This window comes from Zosterops lateralis, assembly GCF_965231275.1.
Source record: "Zosterops lateralis genome assembly, chromosome: 27".
Classification (NCBI taxonomy): domain Eukaryota; kingdom Metazoa; phylum Chordata; class Aves; order Passeriformes; family Zosteropidae; genus Zosterops; species Zosterops lateralis.
The window spans coordinates 1,885,335-1,911,500 of record NC_139787.1 but is presented as its reverse complement, the minus strand read 5'-3'; the positions used below and the strand labels follow the sequence as shown (position 1 = coordinate 1,911,500).

Here is a 26,166-nt window from a genome sequence, read left to right as displayed (position 1 = left end):
CAGAGCTCCAGAAAGGCTTTGCCATTTCTTCCACCCCATCACCACAATCCCATTTATTCAAATTCCCAAATCCCATTTTCTCCAGCGATCTCCCATTGATTCCGCGCTCCCAAAATCTCATTTTTCCATGGAATTCTCTGGAATTCTCTGTTATCCCGGGCTCACCTGGTGCCTCATGAAGTTGCTCCTGGAAGGCTTTGCCATTTCTCCCACCCCATCAGCACAATCCCATTTATTCACAATTCCCAAACCCCATTTTGTCCAGCGAACTCCCACTCATTCCGCACTCCAAAAATCCCGTTTTTCCACGGAATTCTCTCGAATTTTCCCGGGAATTTTCCATGGAATTCTCTGGAATTCCAGGCTCACCTGGTGCCTCATGAAATGTTGTTCTTGAACACCTTGAGGCAATTCCCAAATCCCGTTTTTCCCCATTCCCAAACCTCATTTTTTCCAGCAAACTCCCATTGATTCTGCGCTCCCAAAATCCCATTTTTCCATGGAATTCTCTGGAATTTTCCATGAAATTTTCTGTAATTCTGAGCTCACCTGGTGCCTCATGAAGTGCTGCTCTTCAACACCTTGACACAATTCCCAAATTGTGTTTTCCCCATTTCCAAACCCCATTTTTTCCAGTGATCTCCTATTGATTCCGCATTCCAAAAAACCCATTTTCCCATGGAATTTTCTGGAATTTTCCATGGAATTCCAGGCTCACCTGGTGCCTCATGAAGTGCTCCTTGAACATTTTGCAATTTTTTCCACCTCAGCACCAAAATCTCATTTTTTCCCCATTCCAAAATCTCATTTTTTTCTAGGCAATTCCCACTCATTCCGTGCTCCAAAAATCCCATTTTTCCATGGAATTTTCTGGAATTTTGGGCTCATTTGGTGCCTCATGAAGTGCTGCTCTTGAACACCTTGAGGCAATTTCCAAATCCCATTTTTTCCCCATTCCCAAACCTCATTATTTGCGGGCAATTCCCATCTGTTCTGCACTAACAAAATCTCACTTTTCCATGGAATTCTCTGGAATTTTCCATGGAATTTTCTGGAATTCTGGGCTCAAGAAGTGCTCCAGGAAGACTCTGCCATTTCTTCCACTTCAGCACCAAAATCTCATTTTTTCCTCATCCCAAATTCTCATTTTTTCCAGCAAACTCTCACTCGTTCCGCACTCCCAAAACCCCATTTTTCCATGGAATTCCATGGAATTTTCTGGAATTCCTGGCTCACCTGGTGCCTTCATGAAATTGCTGCTGTAAGACTTTGCCATTTTTTCCCCCCTTCATCCCCAAAATCTTTGATTTATTCACAATTCCCAAATCCCATTTTTTTCAGCGAACTCCCACTTGTTCCACATTCCCCAAATCCCATTTTTCCACGGATTTTTCTGGAATTTTCCCTGGAATTTTCTGGAATTCTGGGCTCACCTGGTGCCTCATGAAATTGCTCCTTGAACACTTTGTCATTTCCTCCATCCCATCACCAAAACTCTGCTCACTCACAATTCCCAAACTTCATTTTCTCCAGCAATCTCCCACTCATTCCGTGCTCCAAAAATCCCGTTTTCCCATGGAATTTTCCCTGGGATTTTCTGGAATTCTGGGCTCACCTGGCGCCTCATGAAGTGCTCCTTGAACATTTTGCGATTTTTTCCACCTCAGCACCAAAATCTCATTTATTCACAATTCCCAAATCCTGTTTTTTTCCAGGCAATTCTCACTCGTTTTGCACTCCCAAAATCCCATTTTTCCATGGAATTCTCTGGAATTTTCTGGAATTCTGGGCTCATCTGGTGCCTCATTCAGAGCTCCAGAAAGGCTTTGCCATTTCTTCCTCCCCATCACCAAAACTGTTTTTTCCCCATTCCCAAACCCTATTTTGTCCAATGAACTTCCATCGGTTCCGCACTCCCAAAAACCCATTTTCCCATGGAATTTTCTGGATTCCGGGCTGACCTGGTGCCTCATGAAGTGCTGCTGGAAGGCGTTGCCGTTTTTGAAGACCTTGAGGCAGTAGGGGCAGAGCAGGTGCCGCGTGTCCTCGTGGCTCAGGCGGAAGTGACTGTCCACCTCCGAGTACAGCGACGAGCGGTACTGGCACACCTGGGACAGCCAAAAACAGGGAAATCAGGGGGAAATCACGGGGAAAATAACATGAAATCTGGGGCTGGGGAGAGGAAAAGGGAAAGGGTTGGGGTGGTGGAAGAGGAGAGGGGGAGATGGGGGAAAAATCCTGGGGTTTGGGGCATTTCGGCAGCAGGATGGGGGAAAATTGGGGGAAATTTGGGGAAAATTCCCAAAATTTGGGGTGTTTCAGCAGGTGGATGGGGGAAAATTTTGGAAAATTCCCAAAATTTGGGGTGTTTTGGTAGCAAGACGGGGGAAAATCCCAATGAAAAGGGGAAAATTCCAGAGATTTTGGCAGAAGGATGTGGAAAAATCCAGATTAATTGGGGAAAAATCCCAAAATTTGGGGAATTTCAGCAGCTGGATGGGGAAAAATTCAGGTTAAAAGGGAAAAATTCCAGGGATTTTGGCAGCAGGATGGGGGAAAATTTGGGAAAATTCCGATAATTTGGGGTGTTTTAACAGCAGGACGGGGGAAAACCCCAATGAAAAGGGGAAAATTCCAGAGATTTGTGGTGTTGGAAGAGGAGGGGAAAAATCCCAGGATTTGGAGTGTTTTGGCAGCAGAATGTGGAAAAATTCTGGTTAATAGGGAAAAATTCCAGGGATTTGGGGCATTTCATCACCAGGATGTGAAGATGGGAAGTGTAAAAATTTCCCAATTAACAAAGAAAAAAATCCCAGGATTTGGGGTGTTTTGGCAGCAGGACGGGGGAAAAATTTCAGGGATTTTGGCAGCAGGATGTGGGAAAATTCAAGAAAATTCTCAAAATTTGGGGTGTTTTAACAGCAGGATGGGGGAAAATCTGGGTTAAAAGGGAAAAATTCCAGGATTTGGGGCATTTCAGCAGCTGGATGTGGGAAAATCCCAATAAAAAGGGAAAAATTCCAGAGATTCGGGGGGTTGGAAGAGGAGGGAGGGGAAAAATCCCGGAGTTTGGGGTGTTTTGGTTGCAGGATGGGGGAAAATCCCCATGAAAAGGGAAAAATTCCAGAGATTTGGGGCATTTTGGTAGCAGGATGGGGGAAAACTGGGGAAAATTCCCAAAATTTGGGGTGTTTTGGCAGCAGGATGGGGAAAAATTATGGAAAATTCCCAAAATCTGGGGTGCTTTGGTAGCAGGACGGGGGAAAATCCCCATGAAAAGGGGAATTTCAGCAGCTGGATGAAGGAAAATTGGAGAAAATTCTCAAAATTTGGGGCATTTCGGCAGCTGGATGGGGGAAAATCCCAATGAAAAGGGAAAAATTCCAGGATTTGGGGCATTTCAGCAGCAGGATGTGGGAAAATTGAGGGAAATTTGGGAAAATTCCCAAAATTTGGGGTGTTTTGGCAGCTGGATGGGGGAAAATTGGTGGAAAATTCCCAAAATTTGGGGTGCTTTGGTAAGAGGATGGGGGAAAAATTCCCCAAATCCCAATGAAAAGGGGAAAATTTCAGGGATTTCAGCTGCAGGATTTGGAAAAATTCTGGTTAATTGGGGAAAAATTCCATATTTTTTCCATACTTTGCAAATACAGGGAATTACTCTGGGATTTTTGGGGCAAAAATAGGAATTTTTGGGCTCCAAATGTCAGGATTTTTTGTACCTGGCACAGGTAGGGAATTCCTGTGGGAATTTTGGGGTGGGAATTGTGGGTTTTTTCCCCACCTGGCAGACGTAGAGAATTATTCTGGGATTTTTGGGGCTGTTTTGGGGGCAAAAATGGGAATTTTTGGGCTCCAAATCCCGGGATTTTTTGTACCTGACACAGGCAGTAAATTCCTGTGGGATTTTTGGGGTAAAAAACGAGAATTCCAGGTGGGAATTCAGGCATTTTTCTGTACCTGACACACAACATTAAGGAATTTGGGATTTTGGGAGCAGCTTTTGGGGCAAAAATCACAATTTCTGGGCTCCAAATCCCGGGACTTTTTGTACCTGGCACAGGCAGTGAATTCCTGTGGGAATTTTGGGCTGGGAATTGCTGATTCCATGTGGGAATTGTGTTTTTTCCCCACCTGGCAGACATGGGGCATCCTAGGGAATTGTTCTGTCAGTTTTGGGGCAGTTTTGGGGACGAAAATGGGAATTTTGGGCTCCAAATCCCAGGATTTTTTGTACCTGGCACAGGTAGGGAATTCCTGTGGGGTTTTTGGGGTCAGAAATGAGAATTGCAGGTGGGAATTGTGTTTTTTCCCTCCTTGGCAGACGTAGGACGCCTTGGAAAATTATTCTGGGATTTTTGGGGCAATTTTGGGGGTGAAAATGGGAATTTTTGGGCTCCAAATCCTGGAATTTTTTGCACCTGCCACAGGCAGGGAATTCCTGTGGGGTTTTTGGGGTGGGAATTGATAATTCCAGGTGTGAATTTGAGGATTTTTAGATACCAAGCACCCAAAGTGCATCCTAGGGAATTATTCTGTCAGTTTTGGGGCCGTTTGGGGGGTGAAAATGGGAATTTTGGGCTCCAAATCTCAGGATTTTTTGTACCTGGCACAGGCAGGGAATTTCTGTGGGGTTTTTGGGGTCAGAAATGAGAATTCCAGGTGGGAATTGTGGGTTTTTTGCCCACCTGGCAGACATAGGGAATTATTCTGGGATTTTTGGGGCCATTTTTGGGGCAAAAATGTGAGGTTTTGGGCTCCAAATCCTGGGATTTTTTGCACCTGCCACACAGAGGGAATTCCTGTGGGGTTTTTGGGGTGGGAATTTTGGTTTTTTGCCCACCTGGCAGACATAGGGCATCTCCCCGGGTTTGTGGGTGTCCTTCATGTGCTGCAGGAAGAGCGGCTCGCTCTCAAACGCCCACTCGCAGATCTTGCACTTGGCTGGGCACAGACATTGGGGGAAAAAAAAGTGAAATTTGGGGAAAATCGGGGAGTTTGGGGGGTGAGGGGAAAGGGGAAAAGGGGAAAAAGGAGGAAAATAAAAAGGAAAAGGATGAAAATTAAAGGGAAAATGGGAAAGGGAGAAAAAGGAAGAAAAGGGGGGGAAAGGAGGAAAACGGGGAAAAGAGGGAAAAAAAGGACAAATAGAAAGAAAAAGGGGGAAAAAGGTGGAAAAAGAAAGAAAGGAGGAGAAAAAGGGGAGGAAAAGGGGAGAAAAAATGGAGAAAAAACCAGAAAAAAGGGAAAAAAGGGGAAAAAGGGGAGAAAAGGGGAAAAGAGGGAGAAAAAGGGAAGAAAAAGGGAAGAAAAGGGGAAGAAAAGGGGAAGAAAAGGGGAAGAAAAGGGGAAGAAAAGGGAAGAAAAGGGGAAGAAAAGGGGAAGAAAAGGGGAAGAAAAGGGGAAGAAAAGGGAAGAAAAGGGGAAGAAAAGGGGAGAAAGGGGGAGAAAGGGGGAGAAAGGGGGAGAAAGGGGGAGAAAAGAGGGAAAAGCAGGAAAAGAAGGGGGAAAAGCAGGAAAAAAAGGGGGAAGGGGGAAAAGAGAGAAAAAGGGAGAAAAAGGGGAGAAAAGGCGGAAAAAAAGGAAGAGGGAAAAGCAGGAAAAGAGGAGAAAAATGGGAGAATGGGAGAAAAGAGGGAAAAGAAGAGGGAAAAGCAGGAAAAGGGAGAAAAGGGGGAAAAAGGGGGAAAAGCAGGAAAAGGGGAAAAAAAGGGAGGGGAAAAAGGGAAATAAAGAGGGGAAGAAGGAGAAGAGGAAAGGGGGGAAAAGATAGAAAAGGGAAAAAAGAAGGGAAGGGAATTATCCAAATTTAAGGATCAATAATTGTGGGAAAAGCCCTGACTGGGGGGATTTTAGGAGCTGTGGACATTCCCCAGGTGGAACCGGGGCTGGAAAAGGCTGGAGAAGTGAAACTGGGCTGGGATTTGGGGTGACTTTGCTGGGACAACTTTCCCTCCTCATGTTCGCAACTAAATCCAAGTGGAAATTCCCAATTATATCCCCAAAAAAACCCCTCGGAAAATCCCAATTAAATCCCAAAAAATCAGGCAAAGCACCGACTGCTGGACTCGTAGGGGCTGTGCACGTTCTCCAGGAGAAACTGGAGATGGAGAAATGAAACTGGGGAAGGATTTGGGGTGACTTTGTTGGGACAATTTTCCCTCCTCGCGTTCCTCACTAAATCAGAGTGGAAAATCCCAACCAAATCCGAAAAAAAAACCCCCAGAAAATCCCAATTAAATCCCAAAAAGAGCAGGAAAAGCCCAGCCTGGGGGACTTTTAGGAGCTGTGGACATTCCCCAGGTGGAACTGGGGCTGGAAAAGTGAAACTTGGGTGGGGTCTGGGATGACTTGGCTGGGACAACTTTCTCTCCTCACACTCCCCACTAAATCCGAGTGGCAAATCCCAATTAAATCCCAAAAAAAGCAGGAAAATCCCAATTAAATCCGCAAAAAAAACAGGGAAAGCCCAGCCTGGGGGACTTTTAGGGGCTGTGGACATTCCCCAGGTGGAACTGGGGCTGGAGAAACAAAACTGAGGTGGGATTTGGGGTGGCTTTACTGGGACAACTTTCCCTCCTCACTAAATCAGAGTGGAAAATCCCAACTAAACCGCAAAAAAACCTGGAAAATCCCAATTAAATCCTCCAAAAACCAGAAGAAACACTGACTGCTGGACTGGCAGGGGCTGTGCACGTTCTCCAGGTGAAACTGGGGTGGGGTTTGGGGTGACTTTGTTGCAACACTTTTCCTTCCTCACGTTCCCCACTAAATCGGAGTGGAAAATCCCAATAAAATCCCCAAAAAAACCCCAGAAAATCTCAATTAAATCTCCAAAAATCAGGCAAACACTGACTGCTGGACTCGTAGGGGCTGTGCACGTTCTCCAGGTGGCACTGCAGCTGGAAGGGGGTGCTGAAGTGGCGGTAGCAGTGCTGGCAGATGGTGTGCACGTCCACCTCGCCGTTCTGCTGGTCCAGCTCCACGTGGTGCTTCATGTGGTTCATGAACCTGCAGGGGGATGGGCAATTCCAGAGGGGCTGCTGGTTATCCCGGGAAAATTGGGCCTGGGGGGGATTCTGAGGTCAGTTTTGGGGTGTTTGGGGGAATTTGGGGGGACTTTTTGGGGAATTCCTCACTGGGGGTTGTTATTGAGGCGCTTGGTGCTCATGTTCCACTGCCCATCATTCCCACAATCCCAGAGAATTCCCACATAATTCCCAAATAATTCAGACATTCCCAGATCATTCCCAGGTTACTCCTGGGTTATTCTCAGCTAATTAACGGATAGTTAATGGCTAATTAATGTCTAATCACTCACCTGATGTTGTTCTTGAGGTGCTCGGTGCTCACATCCCAGTGCCCATCATTCCCACATTACCAAATAATTCCAACATTCCCAGGTCAGACCCAGGTTACTCCTGGGTTATTCCCAGCTAATTAATGGCTAATTCATGGCCAATGGCTCACCGGATGTTGTTCTTGAGGCGCTTGGTGCAGTGGGGACAGCGGAAGGACGTGGGCACCCTGGGGCAGGGGGGCAGCACCGCCCCCATTGTTATCCCCACATAACCAATCACTAATCAATCACTAATTAGCAGTAATTAATGGCTCACCGGATGTTGTTCTTGAGGCGCTTGGTGCAGTGGGGACAGCGGAAGGACGTGGGCACCCTGGGGCAGGGGGGCAGCATGGCCCCCATTGTTATCCCCACATAACCAATCACTAATCAATCACTAATTAGCAGTAATTAATGGCTCACCGGATGTTGTTCTTGAGGCGCTTGGTGCAGTGGGGGCAGCGGAAGGACGTGGGCACCCTGGGGCAGGGGGGCAGCACGCTGCCCTTGCCCCCGTCTCTCCCATAGTAGAACTCGTCCACCAGCATGATGAGCTTGGCCTGGGCGGGGTCGGCCACGCCCTCCCCGGGCTCGGGCGGGGCCTTGGGCGGGGTCGGGGGCGGGGCCGGGGCCGCGCCCTGGGCGGGGCTCGGGGCTTTCCCCGGGGGCGGGGCCGGCTCCGAATCCAGAGATTTGCGTTTCTTCAGGAACTCCACCAGCTCCGGGCAGCAGTACTGGGGAAACAGGGGGTAATTAATTAATGAGGGCATTAACAGGGTCATTAACAGGGTCATTAATTAATGGGGGCATTAACAGGGTCATGAATGGGGTAATTAATTAATGGGGGCATTAACAGGGTTATGAATGGGGTCATTAACAGGGTCATTAACGGGGTCATTAATTAATGGGGGCATTAACAGGGTTATGAATGGGGCAATTAATAATTGGTGTCATTAATGGGGTAATTATTGAGTGGCATCATTAACAGGGTCATTAATGGGGTAATTAATGAATGGGGCATTAACAGGGTCATTAATGGGGTAATTAATGAATGGGGCATTAACAGGGTCATTAATGGGGTAATGAATTAATGGGATCATTAACAGAGTCATTAAAATGAGTAATTAATGTGGTCATTAAAGGTCACGAATAGGGTAATTAGCAGGATAATTAATGAATGCGGGCATTAACAGGGTAATTAATGGGGTAATTAACAGCTACTCCTTAGATTGGGGTGATGTAATTAATGTGGAGGTGTTGGACTGGGGCTGGGATTAATCCCAGCTCGTTAAACTGGGGACAGGGTTAATCCCTGCTTGTTAAATTTCCTATGGGGTTAATTCCTGCTCATTAACCTGGGTCTAGAATTAATCCCTGGGGGTTAATCCCTGCTCATTAACCTGGTCTAGAATTAATCCCTGCTCGTTAAATTGGGTCTGGAATTAATCCCAGCTCGTTAAACTGGGGCTGGGGGTCAATCCCTACACATTGGACCGGGTCTAGGATTGATCTCTGCTCATTAAACTGGGTCTGAGATTAATCTCTGCTCGTTAAATTGGGTCTGGAATTAATCCCCACTCATTAAACTGAACACAGAACTAATTAACTCAGAGTGATTGAAGTGGGTCTGGAATCCAGTCATTAAACTGGATCTAGAGATAATTAATTTAGAGAAATTAAACTGGGTCTAGAATGAATCCTCACTCACTAAGCCAGACCTTGAATGATTTCCCACTCATGAAACTGGATCTAGAATTAACCCTGACTTGTTAAACTCAATACAGAAGTCATTAATTTAGAGTCATTGAATTGGGTCTGGAATTTATCACTGCTCATTAAACTGAACATAGAAATAATTAATTTAGATTCATTGAACTGGGTCTGGAATTAATCTCCACTGGTTAAATGGGGTCTAGAATTAATCCCCGCTCATTAAACTGGATCTAGAAATAATTTAGAGACACTGAACTGGGTCTGGAATGAATCCCCATGAAACTGGGTCTAGAATTAATCCTTGCTCATTAAAATAGGTTTAAAACTAATCCCCACTCATTAAACTGGATCTAGAATTAACCCCAACTCACTAAGCTGGGTCTAAACTGAATCCCCACCCATTAAACTGAATCTAGAAATAATGACTTTAGAGACACTGAACTGGGTCTGGAATTAAACCCTACTCATTAAACTGGATCTAGAAATAATTAATTTCAAGTCATTAAATTGGGTCTGGAATGAATCCCCACTCATTAATCCAGGTCTAGAATTAAGCCTGACTCATTAAACTGAATCTAAAAATAATGAACATAGAGACACTGAACTGGGTCTGGAATGAATCCCCACACATTAAACTGGGTCTAGAATTAACCCTGACTCGTTAAACTGAATCCAGAAATAATTTAGAGTCACTGAACTGGGTTTATGACTAATCCCTACTCATTAATTTGGGTCTAGAATTAACCCCAGCTCATTAAACTATACATAGAAATAGTGAATTTAGAGACACTGAACTGGGTCTGGAATTAATCCCCACTGGTTAAACTGCATCTGGAATTAATCTCCATTCATTAAACTGGATCCAGGAGGACTCCCCACTCATTAAACTGGGTTTAGAACTAATCCCCACTCATTGAGCTGGGTCTACAATTAACCCTGACTCATTCCACTGAATCCAGAAATAATGAATTTAGAGTCACTGAACTGGGTCTGGAATTAACCTCCACTCATGAAACTGGGTCTAGAACTAATCCTTGCTCATTAAAATAGGTTTAGAGTTAATCCCCACTCAATCAACTGGATCTAGAATGAATCTCCATGCATTAACCTGGGTACAGAATTAACCCAAACTCACTAAGCTGGGTCTAGAATTAACCCTGAGTCATTAAACTGAATCTAGAAATAATGAACTTAGAGACACTGAACTGGGTCTGGAATTAACCCTCACTGCTTAAACTGGGTCTAGAATTAATCTCCACTCATTAAACTGGATCTAGAAAGAATTAATTTACAGATACTGAACTGGGTCTGGAATTAATCCCCACTCTAAGCTGGGTCTAGAAATAACCCTGACTCATTCCACTGAATCTGGAAATAATGAATTGAGAGTCACTGAACTGGGTCTAGAACTAATCCCCACTGGTTAAACTGGGTCTGGAATTAATCCCCACTGGTTAGACAAGGTCTGAAATTAATCCTTGCTCATTAAAATAGGTTTAAAATTAATCCCCACTCATTAAACTGGATCTAGAATGAATCTCCACTCAAAGCCGGGTCTAAAATTAATCCCGCTCATTAAACTGAATCTGGAAATAATGAATTTAGAGTCACTGAACTGAGTCTAGAACTAATCCCCACCGGTTAAGCTGGGTCTGGAATGAATCCCCACTGGTTCAGGGTCTGGAATGGCTCCCCCAGCTAAGGCAGGCCCTCCCCAGGGCAGACTTACACACATGTGTCCCCGCAGGGCCTCGGTGACGCGGAACTGGGAGTCACACCTGGGGCACACCTTGCGCCCTCCGTCCTGGAAATCCAGGCTGGGGATGGGAGAGGAGCTGCCTGCAGGGAGAGGGGGGGTCAGAGAGCCAGCCTGGACTTGGGCATCTTTTATCCCACAAAAAACCAAAAATTCTCTGGTTTTCTCAGCCTTTATCCCACAAACAATCCCAAAATCTGCTATTTTTCACTCTCCCAGGGACTTAAAACAACTTTTGCCTCCCAGTGATGCAAAATTTAAGAGATTTACACCAATTTTTGCCTCCCAAGCACCCAAACCACCCCTAAAACCCCCAAATTTCCCCTGAAATCCCCAGGATTTACCTTTCCTGCTGTTGGGCACTGCCCGAGGGCACCGCGTCCAGCTTGGCCACCTCGGGGCCACCAAACCCCAAAATCCCCCCAAATTACCCCCAAAAATTTTCTGGCTTTACCTTCCTGGGGTGTGAACAAACCACCTTTTGACTCCCAGGCACCCAGAACTCCCCTTAAACCCAAACTCTGCCTCCCAATCGTGTGGCATTTAAGGCACTGAAATGAAGTTTTGACTCCCAAGAACCTGGAACATCCTTTAAATCCAGTTTTGATTCCCAACACCGTGAAATTTATGGGATTTACCCCAAATTTCTCCTCCAAATTCCACGGAATTTATGGCATTTATCTCAAATTTTGATTTACCTCCCAATGCCATGGATTTTGAAGGATTCAAATAAAATTCCAGCACCCAATGACGTGGAATTGTCCCTTAAACCAACTTTTGCCTCCCAAAGATGCAAAATTTAACAGATTTAACCAACTTTTACCTCCCAAGCACCCCTAAAACTGCAACTTTTACCTCCCAAGCCCCCCTAAACACCAAATTTCCCCCCAAACCCCCAGAATTCCCAGGCTTTCCCTCCTGGGCTGTGAACAAACCACCTTTTGACTCCCAAGAACCCATAATGCACCTTAAATCCAAATTTTACCTCCAAACAAAGTGAAATTTATAGGATTTACACCAACTTCTGCCACCCAAACACCCCCAAAACCCCAACTTTTAGCTCCCAAGACCCTCTAAACCCCAAATTCCCCCCAAATTCCCCCCAGATCCCCCTGAATTCCCATATTTTACCTTTCCTTGGGGCAGATGATGCAGAGGCCTCGCTGGCGGCGCCGCGCTGGGCGGCCCCGGGGCTGCTGTTGGGCACCGCCAGCCCCGGGGGGCCGTGGGGCAGCCCCGAGGGGCCGTGGGCCAGCGAGGGCACCGTGCCCAGGGTGTTCACCAGCTTGGCCACCTCGGGGCCAGCGCCGGGGCCGCCCCCGGGGCCACCGGAGTCGCCGGGAACGCCGGGGCGCTTCACCGTGACAAAGCTGGCGATGCTCACTGCCCGGGGAGAGAACACGGGGGTCAGCACAGGGGACTGGGGTGGGAAATAAAACATCCCTTCTGTTCACACCACTGAGGATTCAGCAAACGTGGTTTGGGTGAAATTCCAGGCAGAAATTGGGGTGGGAGTTCAGTCATCCCTTCTGTTCCCATCCTTGAGGATGCAGTACAAGTGGTCTGGATGAAATTCCAGTGGAATTCCAATGGAATTGCAATGGAATTCCAGGCAGAAATTGGGGTGGGAGTTCAGTCTTTCCTTCCATTCCCACCCTTGAGGATTCAGCAGTTTTGATCTGGATGAAATTCCAGTGGAATTACAGGCAGATTTTGGGGTGGGAATTCAGTCATCCCCTCCATTCTCCCCCTGAGGATTCATCGGAAGTGGTTTGGGTGAAATTCCAGTGGAATTCCAGGCAGGAATTGGGGTGGGAGTTCAGTCATCCCTTCCATTCCCACCCTTGAGGATTCAGCAGTTTTGATTTGGGTGAAATTCCAGTGGAATTTCAATGGAATTCCAGGCAGAAATTGGGATGGGAATTCAGTCTTCCCTTCCATTCCCACCCTTGAGGATTCAGCAGAAGTGGTTTGGGTGAAATTCCAGTGGAATTCCAATGGAAAATGGAATTCGAGGCAGAAATTGGGGTGAGAGTTCAGCCACTCCCTCCACTTTCTCCTTTGAGGTTCCATCAAAAATGGTTTGGATGAAATTCCAGTGGAATTCTCAAAGGGAATTGGGGTGGGAGGTCAGTCACTCCTTCCATTCCCACCCCTGAGGATTCAGCAGTTTTGATATGGGTGAAATTCCAGTGGAATTCCGGGCAGGAATTGGGGTGGGAGTTCAGTCAACCACAGAAATTCCTCCCCTTGAAGATTCAGCATAAATGATGAAATCCCAATGAAATTCCAGCCTGGAATTCCCAAACTCCTCCAGCTTCTCCTCATCTCCCAGTCTGTGTCTGGACAGAATTCCAATGAAATTCCAGCCTGGAATTCCCAAACCTGAACCACTTTTGAACCCCAAACTCTCCCAGCTCCTCCTCCTCATTCCCCAACTCATGACCAACCCGACCAAAACCTGAACACCCCAAACCCACCTCAACCTCACACAGATTTCCCACACCCAACCCCACAAAAATTTGGGCTAATTCCCCAATAATTCCCAAGGAATTTCTGAGGATTTTGGGGACTCACTGTGCTGTGGGGGCTGTGCCTGGGACACCTCCTTCTCCTCATCCCCCAGACCAGCCCGACCAAAACATGAACACCCCAAACCCACCTCAGACCTCCCACAGATTTCCCACACCCAATCCCACAAAAATCTGGGCTAATTCTTGAATTATTCCCAAGGAATTTTTGGGGATTTGGGGACTCACTGTGCTGGGGAGGGCTGTGCCTGGGGCAGCTCCTCCTCTTCATTCCCCAGTCCATGAACAACCCAACCAAAACACGAACACCCCAAACCGACTCCTGCACCTCCCACGGATTTCCCACACCCAGCCCCATAAAAATTTGAGATAATTCCTGAATTATTCCCAAGAAATTTTGGGGGATTTAGGGACTCACTGTGCTGGTGGGCTGTGCCTGGGGGCAGCTCCTTCTCCTCATTATTCCCCAATTCATGACCAACCTCACCAAAACACGAATATCCCAAACTCACCTCAGACCTCCTGCAGATTTCCCACACCCAGCCCCACAAAAACTCGGGCTAATTCCCCAATAATTCCCCGAGGATTTTGGGGGATTTGGGGTCTCACTCTGCTGGGGGGCCTGAGCCTGGGGCACCTCCTTCTCCTCATCCCCCAGTCCATGAACAACCCAACCAAAACCTCAACATCCCAAACCCGCCCCGGCTGCTCCCACAGATTTCCCACACTGAACCCCACAAAATCCCGGGCTAATTCCCCAGTAATTCCCCGAGGATTTGGGGATGTGGGCACTCACTCTGCTGCGGGGCCTGTGCCTGGGGCACGGTGCTGCGCAGGGTCAGCGTGGCCGGGATGACGGTGGCGAAGGCGTTGGCGCCCGGCCGCACCTGGGCCACGGGGGAGAACACCTGGGGCACCCCCACGGCTGGTTTAACAAACTGCGTGCCTGGGGCTGGAAATACAGAGAGAAACATGATCCAACCTCATTCCATGGGAAATCTGGGGAAAAATTGGGATTTCCAGCTTGATTTGGGATTTATGGCTTTTATCCGGCCAGAATTAATCCTGAGTTATCAAACTGTACCTGGAAAAAAATCAATGCCCAACTGCTGGTTTAACAAACACAGAGAGCCATAATCTGACCCTGTTCCATGGGAAATCTGGGAAAAAATTGGGATTTCCAGCTTTATCTGGGATTTAGAGCTCATTTCCTATTGGAATTACCAGGATTAGTTAATGCCCGTTGGGTACCTGGGCAATCCCAACTGCTGGTTTAACAAACTGGGTGCCTGGGGCTGGAAACACAGACAGAGAAACATGAGCTGATCCTGTTCCTGAAGAAATTCCAGGGAAAATTTGGGGTTTCCAGCTTTATTTGGGATTTCAAGTTTGTTTCCTACTGGAATTAATCCCAAATTATGAAAGTGTATGTAGAATTATTCAATCCCAACTGCTGGTTTAACAAACTGGGTACCTGAGGCTGAAAACATAGACACAGAAACATGATCCAACCTCATTCCAGACAAAATCCTGGAGAGATTTGGGATTCACAGCTTTATCTGGCATTTCTGGCTTTTATCCGGCCAGAATTAATCCTGAGTTATCAAACTGTACCTGGAAAAAATCAATGCCCAACTGCTGGTTTAACAAACACAAACACAGAGAGTGAGCTGACTCAATTCCTGACAAAATCCTGGAGCAATCTGGGATTTCCAGCTTTATTTGGGATTGAGAGCTCATTTCCTATTGGAATTAACAGGATTAATTAATGTCTGTTGGGTACCTGGGCAATCCCAACTGCTGGTTTAACAAACTGGGTGCCTGGGGCTGGAAACACAGACAGAGAGTGTGAGCTGATCCCATTCCTGACGAAATTCCAGGGAAAATTTGGGATTTCCAGCTTTATTTGGGGTTTACAGCTTTTGTCCAGCCAGAATTACTCCCGAGTTATCAAATTGTACTGGAAAAAATCAATGCCCAACTGCTGGTTTAACAAACACAAACACAGAGAGTGAGCTGAGCCCATTCCTGACAAAATTCCAGGGAAAATTTGGGACTTCCATCTTTATTTGGGATTTAGAGCTTGTTTCCTACCTGAATTAATCCCAAATTATGAAAGTGCACCTGGAATGAATCAATGCTGACTGCTGGTTTAACAAACACAGAGAGTCTGGATCTGACCCCATTCCTGATAAAATCCAGAGAAATTCCAGGGGAAATTTGGGATTTCCAGCTTTATCTGGGATTTCCAGCTTTATTTCAAATTTAGAAATTTATTTCGGATTTCCAGCTTTAATTTGGATTTACAGCTTTAATTTGGATTTATACTTTTAATTTGCATTTCCAGCTTTATTTGGGATTTCCGGCTTTATCTGGGATTTCCAGCTTTATCTGGGATATCCAGCTTTATTTCAAATTTAGAGCTTTATTTGGGATTTCCGGCTTTATCTGAGATTTACAGCTTTAATTCGAATTTCCAGCTTTATATTTAGGATTTCCAGCTTTAATTTTGATTTCCACCTTTTATCCAGGCAGGATTAATCCCTGGATATGAAACTCTACTGGAATTAATCTCTACCCATTAAACTGCACCCAGAAATAATTAAAACTGGGTCTAGAATTAATCCCTGCACGTTAAACTGGACCTAGAATCGATCCTTGGGCATTAAACTAGAACCAGAACTAATTAAATCTAGAACTAATTAATCCCCACTCATTAAATTGTACCTAGAGCTAATTAATCTTGGCCCATTAAACTGGGTCTAGAATTAATCATCATTGTTATTATCATTATTAATGACTATAAATTATCATAAGTTATTATTAATTATTATTAACTAGTTTTCTTTTTTATTATTATTACCTTGCACAAGGGTGATGGGGCCCACCTGGTTCATGGGGCTGGGCACTGCCCATTCATCATCATTATTGCCATTATTACTTACTAAGTAGTGGTTATTATTTTACTAATTAGTATTAATTAGTTAATTACCTGGCATGAGGGTGATGGGACAGATTTTTTCCATTTTTTCCCATTTTTTCCCCATTCCTGCTGGATGTTGAGCACGATCCCCACCTGGTTCATGGGGCTGGGCACTGCCCACTCCTCATCACCATCACCATTATTAGTTATTAATTAATGGCTATAATTTTATTAACTAGCATTAATGAATTAATTACCTGGCATGAGGATGATGGGACAGATTTTCCCCCTTTTTTTCCATTTTTATCCTATTTTTTCCTATTCCTGCTGGACACTGAGCACAATGCCCACCTGGTTCATGGGGCTGGCACTGCCCACTCACCATCACCATCAATTAATGGTTAATATTAAATTAATCAGCAGTAATTACTGAGTTAATTACCTGGCACGAGGGTGATGGGCTGGATTTTTCCCACTTTTTCCCATTTTTTTCCCATTTTTTCCCATTCCCGCTGAATGCTGACCACGAGGCCCACCTGGTTCATGGGGCTGGGCACTGTCCACTCCTCATCACCATTATTAGTTACTAATTAATGTCTATTACTTTATTAATCAGTATTAATTAGTTAATTACCTGGCATGAGGGTGATGGGACAGATTTTTCTCATTTTTTCCCCATTCCTCCTGGATTTTGACCACGATGCCCACCTGGTCCATGGGGCTGGGCACTGCCCACTCCTCACCACCATCACCATTATTAGTTACTAATGAATGGCTATTACTTTATTAATTAATTAATTACCTGGCATGAGGGTGATGGGACAGATTTTTCCCGGTTTTTTTCCCATTTTTTCACACTTTTTCCCATTTTTTTTCCCATCCCTACTGGACACTGAGCACGATGCCCACCTGGGTCATGGGGCTGGGCACTGCCCACTCCTCATCACCATCACCATTATTAGTTATTAATTAATGGCTATAATTGTATTAATGACTTAATTACCTGGCACAAAGGTGATGGGATAGATTTTTCTCATTTTTTCCATTCCTTCTTGACATTGAGCACGATGCCCACCTGCGTCATGGGGCCGGGCACTGCCCACTCCTCATCACCACCAATTAACGGTTAATATTTCATTAATTATCAGAAATTATGAGTTAATTACCTGGCACGAGGGTGATGGGCCTGACAGTCTGGCCCTGCTGCACGTTGAGCACGATGCCCACCTGGTTCATGGGGCTCTGCACCGGCCGCACGTTCCGCACCGGGAACCCCTGCAATGCAACAGAGCAGTCAGCCCAAAATGGCCAAAATTAACCCAAAATAGTCCCTGGAAACCCCTAAAACATCCTTAACAAACCCCAAAATATCCCAAATTAAACCCAAACTCATCCCTGCAACCCAATGGGTCAGTCAGCCCAAAACGGCCCAAATTAAACCCAAAATCATCCCTGGAATTCCCCACAAAACTAGCCCAAATTAATCCCAAAATAATCCCTGAAATCCAGCAGGTCAGTCAGCCCCAAAATGGCCCAAATTGAACCCAAAATCATCCCTGGAATCTCCCAAAAATCACCCCTGGAATCCCCAAAAAATATCCCTGGAACTCAATGGGTCAGTCAGCCCCCAAACGGCCCAAATTAACCCCAAAAACATCCCTGGAATCCAACAGGTCAGTCAGCCCAAAAGGGCCCAAATTAAACCCAAAATCATCCCTGGAACCCAATGGCTCAATGGCCAAAATTAAAGTCAAAAATCATCCCTAAAATCCCAAACAAACCCCAAAATCGTCCCTCGAATCCCCACAAAAATAACCCAAATAAATCCCAAAATAATCCCTGAAATCCAATGGATCCGTCAGCCCCAAAACAGCCCAAATTAAACCCAAAATCACCCCTGGAATCTCCAAAAAATCATCCCTGGAATCCAACGGGTCAGTCAGCCCAAAACGGCCCAAATTAACCTCAAATCATCCCTGGAGTCCCCCCCCAAAAATCCCTGGAATACAACGGATCCATCACCCCAAAAGAGCCCAAATTAAACACAAAACGGCCCAAATTAAACCCCAAATCATCCCTGGAATCCCCTAAAAATAATTCCTGGAACCCAATGGCTCAATGGCCAAAATGGCCAAAATTAAACCCAAAATCATCCCTAAAATCCCCCCAAAAACCCCAAAATCATCCCTGGAATCCCCACAAAAATATCCCAAATTAAACCCAAAATCATCCCTGGAACACAACGGGTCAGTCAGCCCAAAAAAGCCCCAAATTGAACCCAAAATAGTCCCTGGAATCCCCAGAAACATCTTTAACAAACCCCAAAATCATCCCTGGAAGCCAATGGCTCAGTCAGCCCAAAGCAGCCAAAATTAAACCCAAAATCATCCCTAAAATCCAAAAAAAAAAAAAAACAAAAAAAAAAAAAAACCCAAATCATCCCTGGAATCCTCACAAAAATATCCAAAATTAAATCCAAAATCATCCCTGAAATCCAGCGGGTCAGTCAGCCCCAAAACGGCCCAAATTGAACCCCAAATCATCCCTGGAATTCCCCAAAAAATATCCCAAATTAAACCCAAACTCATCCCTGGAATCCAACGGAGCAGTCAGCCCGAAATGGCCCAAATTGAACCCAAAATAGTCCCTGGAATTCCCCAAAAAATATCCCAAATCAACCCCAAAAATAATCCCTGGAATGCAACAGATCCCTCACTCCTGAATAAAAATATCACTATGGAAAAACAGCATTTAAAAATCACTGAAAAATGGGATTTTTTTTCCCCAGAAAAGACGAGGAGCTTTCCATGCATTTCCTGTGGCTTTTCCATGGATTTTCTGTGGATTTTCCATGGAATTCCAGGGCAGGGATTATTCCCCAAAAAAATCAACCCGAGCAGTGAGATCCAACCCTCATCCCACAACCCCAAGGGATTTTGGCATTACGGGAAAACAGCATTAAAAAACCACTGAAAAATCGGCGTTTTTTCTGGAAAAGAGTTTTCCGTTGGATTTCCTGTGGCTTTTCCATGGGTTTTCCATGCATTTTCCATGGAATTCCAGGGCAGTGACTCTTCCCAGAAAAATCAACCCAAGCAGTGAGATCCAACCCTCATCCCATAACCCCAAGGAGATTCTGATGAAAATCAGTACCAAAAATGGAGCGAAAACGGGATTTTTTTTCCGGAAAAGAGGAGCTTTTCATGGATTTTCCATGCACTCCCAAGGCAATGATTATTCCCAATAAGGATTATTCCCAATAATCAACCCAAGCAGTGAGATCCAACCCCCATCCCACAACCCCAAGAAGATTCTGATGAAAATCGCCATTAGAATCAGAGCGGAAAATGAGAATTTTTCTGGGAAAATCCATTTTTTTCCATGGATTTTCTGTGGATTTCCATGGAATCCCAGGGCAATGATTATTCCCAATAAGGATTATTCCCAATAATCAACCCAAGCAGTGAGATCCAACCATCATCCCACAACCCCAAGAAGATTCTGATGAAAATCACCATTAAAACTGGAGCAGAAAATGGGAATTTTTACTGAAAAATCCATTTTTTTCCCATGATTTTTCATGGATTTTCCGTGGAATTCCAGAGCAGGGATTATTCTCAGAAAAATCAACCCAAGCAGTGAGATCCAACCCTCATCTCATAACCCCAAGGAGATTCTGACGAAAACCAGCACTAAAACCAGAGCGAAAATGAGAATTTTTCTGGGTAAATCCATTTTTTTCCATGGATTTCCCAGGATTTCTGCTCAGGGAACTGACCTGTGTGGTGATGAAGATGGGCTGCGTGCCCGTGGGCGGGTTGGTGCCGTGGTTGGCGTTCTGCATCAGCTGCACCGGGCGCAGCAGGGGCTGAGTGACCACTGCCCCCAGGCCGGGCGCGGGGCTCTGCGCCAGCAGCAGCGACTGACCCCCCGCCTGCACAGCGGCCTGGCCCCCTGCAGACAGCAGGGACAACACCGGGATGAGGGGGGATCCCTGGGAATGGGGGGGAAAATCCACGGGAATATGGGGGACCGCCCTGGGAAATGGGGGGAAAATCCCTGGGAATGGGGAGGGAAATATGTGGGGATGAGGGGGGAATCCATGGGAATGAGGGGAAAATCTGGGGGAGTGTGAGGGGAAATCCATGGGAATGTGGGGGGAAAAATCAGTGGGGAAAGGGAAATATCGATGGGAATGAGGAGGAAAATCTGTGGGAATTTTGGGGTGAAATCTGTGGGAATAAGGGGGGAAATCCCTGGGAATGAGGGGGAAAAATTCACTGGAATAAGGGGGAAATCTGTGGGAATGAGGGGGAAAATCTGTGGGAATGTGAGGGAAAAATTCATTGGAATAAGGGGGAAATCTGTGGAAATGAGAGGGAAAATCTGTGGGAGTGTGGGGGAAAAAATTGGTGGGGAAAGGATAAGTGTCAGTGGGGAAAGGAAAAAATCCACAGGAATGTGGGGGAAAATCTGTGGGAATGGGGGGAAAAAGCCCTGGGAATAAGGGGGAAATCTGTGGCAATGAGGGGGGAAATCTGTGGGAGTGTGAGGGGAAATCCCTGGGAATGTGGGGAAAAAAATCAGTGGGGAAAGGGAAAAATTGGTGGGAATAAGGGGGAAAATTGATGAGAATGAGGGGAAAATATGTGGGAATGTGGGGGGGAAGTCTGTGGGAATGAGGGGGAAATCCCTGGGAATGGGGGGAATCCTTGGGAATGGGGAGGAAAATCCCTGGGAATGGGGAGGAAAATCCCTGGGAATGGGGAGGAAAATCCCTGGGAATGGGGGGAAAGTCTGTGGGAATGTGGAGAAAAATTGATGGGAATAAAGGGGAAAATCTCTGGGAATGAGGGGGAAAGAAATCAGCAGGGAAAGAGAAACTGTTGGTGGTGAAATGGAAAAATCAGTGGGAAAAGAGGGAAAAATGGGGGAAAAAGGGAGGAAATTAAGTGGGAAAAGGAGGCAAATCAGGGGGAAAAGGGGGAAAATTAAGTGGGAAAAAGAAGAAAATTGGGGAAAAAAGTGGAGGAAAAGGGGGGAAGGGGGAAAATTAAGTGGGAAAAGTGGGAACAATTAAGTGGGAAAAGGGAGAAAATTGGGAAAATTAAGTGGGGAAAAAAGGGGGGAAATTGGGGAAAAAAGTGGGAAAAAAGGGGAAAATTAAGTGGGAAAAGGTAGAAAATTGGGGAAAAAAGTGGGGAAAAAAGGGGAACAATTAAGTGGGGAAAGGTAGAAAATTGGGGAAAAAGTGGGGAAAATTGAGGGAAATAAGTAGGGAAAAAGGGGGGAAATAAGTGGAAAAAATTAAGTGGGAAAAGAGGGGAAAATTAAGTGGGAAAAGGGGGAAATCTGGGGAAAAAAGTGGGGAAAATGGGGGAAAAAGTGGGAAAAGGAAGAAAATTGGGGGAAAGTGGGAGAAAAAGGGGGGAAGGGGGAAAAGGAGAAAAAGGGGTAAAATGGGGAAATTAAGTGGGAAAAAGGAGGAAACTGAGGAAGAAAGTGGGAAAAAAGTGGGGAAATTAAGTGGGAAAAGGGGGAAAAATACATGGGAAAAGGGAGAAAATTGGGGAAAAAAGTGGGAAAAAAGGGGAAAAATGAGGTAGGAAAAGAGGGAAAAATGAAGTGGGAAATCAGGGAAATAGATGGGAAAAAAGGAGAAAAATTAAGTGGGAAAAGGGAGAAAACTGGGGAAACAAGTAGGATAAAAGGGGGAAAATTAAGAGGGGAAAAGTGGAAAAATTAAGTGGGGAAAAAAGGGGGAAAAAGTGGGAAAAGGGGGGAAAATTACGTGCGAAAAGGGAGAAAATTGGGGGAAAAAGTGGGGAAAAAGGGGAAAATGAAGTGGGAAAAGAGGGGAAAAATAAAGTGGCAAAACCAGAGAAATAAAAGAGAAAAAAGAGTTTATAGATTGTGCAGAGGTGAGGACTGACCCGTGGCATTCTTGTCCACAGAGGTGTAATCCTCCACCACGGAGTCCTCGATGACGTCGCTGATCTTCTGCCATGGCTCCAGCTCCTCCTCCTCACACTCCATGAAAAGATCCGTGTCTGCCATCCTGGAAATGGCAAAAATGGGAATCTGGCACCAAAAAACACACAGGGATTGATTTCCCAACAGGAGGAACAGGAATAATTGGGTTTAGAGCCCGAAATTCCAATGAAAAACAAACAAAAATGGAAATTTTTAGGTCATTTCTCTGGGGTTTTTTTCCAGGGAAATGCCCTGATTTGACTAAAAAATGGGAATTTGGCATCAAAAAACTCACAGGGATTGATTTTCCCAAGGGGAGGAATAGGAATAATGGGGTTGGGTTTAGAGACTGAAATTTCAATCAAAAACAAACAAAAATGGAAAATTTTAGGTCATTTCTCTGGTTTTTTTTTTCCAGGGAAATGCCCTGATTTGACTAAAAAATGGGAATTTGGCACCAAAAACCTCACAGGGATTGATTTCCCACGGGGAGGAATAAGATGAATGGAGTTGGGTTGGGTTTAGAGCCTGAAATTCCAACGAAAACCAAACAAAAATGGAGATTTTTAGGTTATCTTTACTTTTTTTTTCCCCAGGAAATCTGTGGGAAATTCCCTGATTTGACTCAAAATTTGGAATTTGGCACCAAAAAACTCACAGGGATTGATTTCCCAGGGGGAGGAACAGGAATAATGGGTTTAGAGCCCAAAATTCCAATGAAAAACAAACAAAAATGGGAATTTTTAGGGTTTTTCTGTGTTTTTTTCCAGGGAAATCCCTGATTTTACTCAAAATTTGGAATTTGGCACCAAAAACCACACAGGAATTTATTTCCCAAGAGAAGGAACAGGAATAATGACCTTGGGTCGGGTTTAGAACCCAAAATTCCAATGAAAACCAAACAAAAATTAAGATTTTCAGGTTATTTTTCTTGCTTTTTTCCAGGGAAATCTGTGGGAAATTCCCAGAATTCCAAAATTGGAATTTTTCCCCTTTTTTCCCACTGAGGAATCCCAGGTTATTTCTCTGTTTTAAAAATCTCTGTTTCTTTCCTACAAAAATCTGTGGAATTTGGGATGAAAATTCCTTGGATTGACCCAAAATTGGGATTTTTTTTTTTTTTGCTGAGGAATTCCAGGTTTAAAATCTCTGTTTCTTCCCAATTAAATCTGTGAAATTTGGGATGAAAATTCCCTGGATTTGACTCAAAATTGGGACTATTTTTCCCCTTTTTTCCCACTGAGGAATTCTGGGTTATTTCTCTGCTTTTTAAAAATTTAAACCCCAAAAAATTGAAGATGAAAAAAAAACATCCCAAAGGTTTTTTTGGTTATTCCAAAACTCCCAGTTTGGAATGAGCAGCAGGAGATTTGTCTTGGGAGCTTTTAATTCAAATTAAAATGTTAAAAAGTGAAATTAAAATAAAATAAAAATAATTAAGTAAAAAAAATATTAAAATTTAAACTAAAAAAAAGATTAATAATTAAATCTAAAAAAAGCTAAAACTATAAATACAAATTTTAAAAAATTAACAAAAATAATAAATAAAATAAAATAGAATAGAAAAATAAAGATGCAACTACAAATACAAGTACAAATTGAAACAAAAATACATTTTAAAAAAAGAAAATAAAAATAGAAAATTTAAAAACTAAAAGTAAAAAAAAAAAATTAAAAGAATAAATAAAAGCACTGAGAGGAGAATCCCATGAATTTTGGGATTTCAAGGAAAAATTGTGCAGGGACAAAAATATAAATATAAATTCAGAATTAAAATTAAAATTAAAATGTTCTCCTGCCTCTTCCCAAAAAATTCCACAAGTCCAGGCCTCGGGAAACTGGAAAAATAATCTCCAAAAAAATCAGGAATTGTTGGTTTTCCTTGACTTTGAGGTGGATAAACCAGCCCCAATTAAATGTTAATCAGAATTAATAATTGTGTTTAATGAACAGCCCTAAAACCATCCAGGAATTGGGGAAAATTCTGGGAATTTTGAGGTGAATTTGGGAAGCAAAAATCAAATTTCCTTTGGGATTTCACCCTTCACCTTCCCATCCATTAAAATCCAGGAAAACCCAGAGGCTTTTAATTAACTAATCAGATTTAATTCCTGCTAATTAATCACTAAAAGCCTTTTAAATGGTTTATTTTGATCTTTTTTGTATTAATATTTTTTCCAGCAGCTTTGGGAATTGTTCTGGTGGGATCCTCCCCATCCTCTGCCCCAAAAACCCGAGTGAATCCCAAAAAACCCGAGTGAATCCCAAAAAACCCCAAGTGAATCCAAATAAAACCTGAGTCAATCCCAAAAAACCCTGAGTGAATCCCAAAAAAACCAAGTAAATCCCAATAAAATCAGATTTTTTTTGGGAAGCAGATCTTGCAGCCCTGAGCCTTTTCCAGGAATTTTGGGATCTTGGGCAGGGGAGAAAATGAGTTTTCCCAAATTTGTTTTTCCTGTTTGGACCCAGGTGGGATGAGGGAATGAAGGATGACACTGGAGGGATGGGACAGGGAAAACTGGGAATAGGAGTGGGATGGGGATCTCAAATCCCCGAGGAGAAGATTTCCCAATCCCAAATCCCTGAGAAGGAAGGATCCCAATCCCAAATCCCTGAGAAATAGGGATCCCAAATCCCTGAGAAGTTTGTGATCCCAATCCCAAATCCCTGAGGAGAAGGTTGTGATCCCCATCCTAAATCCCTGAGGAGAGGAATCCCAGTTCCAGGAGCCTCAGGAAAGGACTGACATCCCAATCCCAGATCCCTGAGAAAGAGGAACCCCAAATCCCTGAGGAACAAGGCTCGGATCCCAATCTCAGATCCCTGAGGAGAAGGTTGGAATATCAACCCCAAATCCCTCAGGGGAGAAGGCTGAGATGGCAACCCCAGATCCCTCAGGAAAGGACAGGGATCCAAATCCCAAATCCCTGACAAAGAGGAACCCCAGTCCCAAATCCCTGAGGAACAGGGCTGGGATCCCAACCCCAGATCCCCCAGGAAAGAACTGGGATCCCAAACCCAAATCCTTGAGACACAGGGATCCCAAATCCCTGAGGACAGGGGTGGGATGGTAACCCTAAATGCCTAAGAAAGAGGGATGGGATGACAAGGTTGGATCCCTGAGGGAGAGAGGTGGGATCCCAACCCCAGGACCCTCAGGAAAAGGTTGTGATCCCAATCCCAGATCCCTCAGCAGAGGGGTGGGATGGAAATCCCAAATACCTGAGGAGACAAGTGAGATCCCTGAGGAAGAGTGATGACAATCCTGGATCTCTCACAAGGTTGGAATACCAATCCCAAACCCCTGAGGGAGAGAAGACTGGGATCCCAACCCCAAAGCCCTGAGGGAGAGAAGACTGGGATCCCAAACCCCTGAGGGAGAGAAGACTGGGATCCCAACCCCAAAGCCCTGAGGGAGAGAAGACTGGGATCCCAACCCCAAAGCCCTGAGGGAGAGAAGACTGGGATCCCAACCCCAAAGCCCTGAGGGAGAGAAGACTGGGATCCCAACCCCAAAGCCCTGAGGGAGAGAAGACTGGGATCCCAACCCCAAAGCCCTGAGGGAGAGAAGACTGGGATCCCAACCCCAAAGCCCTGAGGGAGAGAAGACTGGGATCCCAACCCCAAAGCCCTGAGGGAGAGAAGACTGGGATCCCAACCCCAAAGCCCTGAGGGAGAGAAGACTGGGATCCCAACCCCAAACCCCTGAGGGAGAGAAGACTGGGATCCCAACCCCCTGAGGGAGAGAAGACTGGGATCCCAACCCCCTGAGGGAGAGAAGACTGGGATCCCAAACCCCTGAGGGAGAGAACACTGGGATCCCAACCCCCTGAGGGAGAGAAGACTGGGATCCCAACCCCCTGAGGGAGAGAAGACTGGGATCCCAACCCCCTGAGGGAGAGAAGACTGGGATCCCAACCCCCTGAGG

General features: G+C 45.1%; 1 protein-coding gene across 1 annotated transcript in view; it reads right to left on the bottom strand.

Annotated features, from left to right (window-relative positions):
• The window catches only part of POGZ (pogo transposable element derived with ZNF domain), a 39,635-nt gene that overhangs the window by 12,829 nt on the left and 640 nt on the right, over positions 1 to 26,166 (bottom strand). The window contains exons 2-11 of the mRNA XM_083879157.1: positions 22,196 to 22,320; positions 20,041 to 20,216; positions 17,429 to 17,537; positions 14,136 to 14,291; positions 11,940 to 12,191; positions 10,782 to 10,891; positions 7,763 to 8,073; positions 6,857 to 7,011; positions 4,844 to 4,944; positions 1,962 to 2,108 (exon numbers count right to left, since the gene is read on the bottom strand). Coding sequence (XP_083735283.1) covers positions 1,962 to 2,108; positions 4,844 to 4,944; positions 6,857 to 7,011; positions 7,763 to 8,073; positions 10,782 to 10,891; positions 11,940 to 12,191; positions 14,136 to 14,291; positions 17,429 to 17,537; positions 20,041 to 20,216; positions 22,196 to 22,319 — 1,641 coding nt within the window. The 5' untranslated portion in view covers position 22,320. The remainder of the gene's footprint in view (positions 1 to 1,961; positions 2,109 to 4,843; positions 4,945 to 6,856; positions 7,012 to 7,762; positions 8,074 to 10,781; positions 10,892 to 11,939; positions 12,192 to 14,135; positions 14,292 to 17,428; positions 17,538 to 20,040; positions 20,217 to 22,195; positions 22,321 to 26,166) is intronic.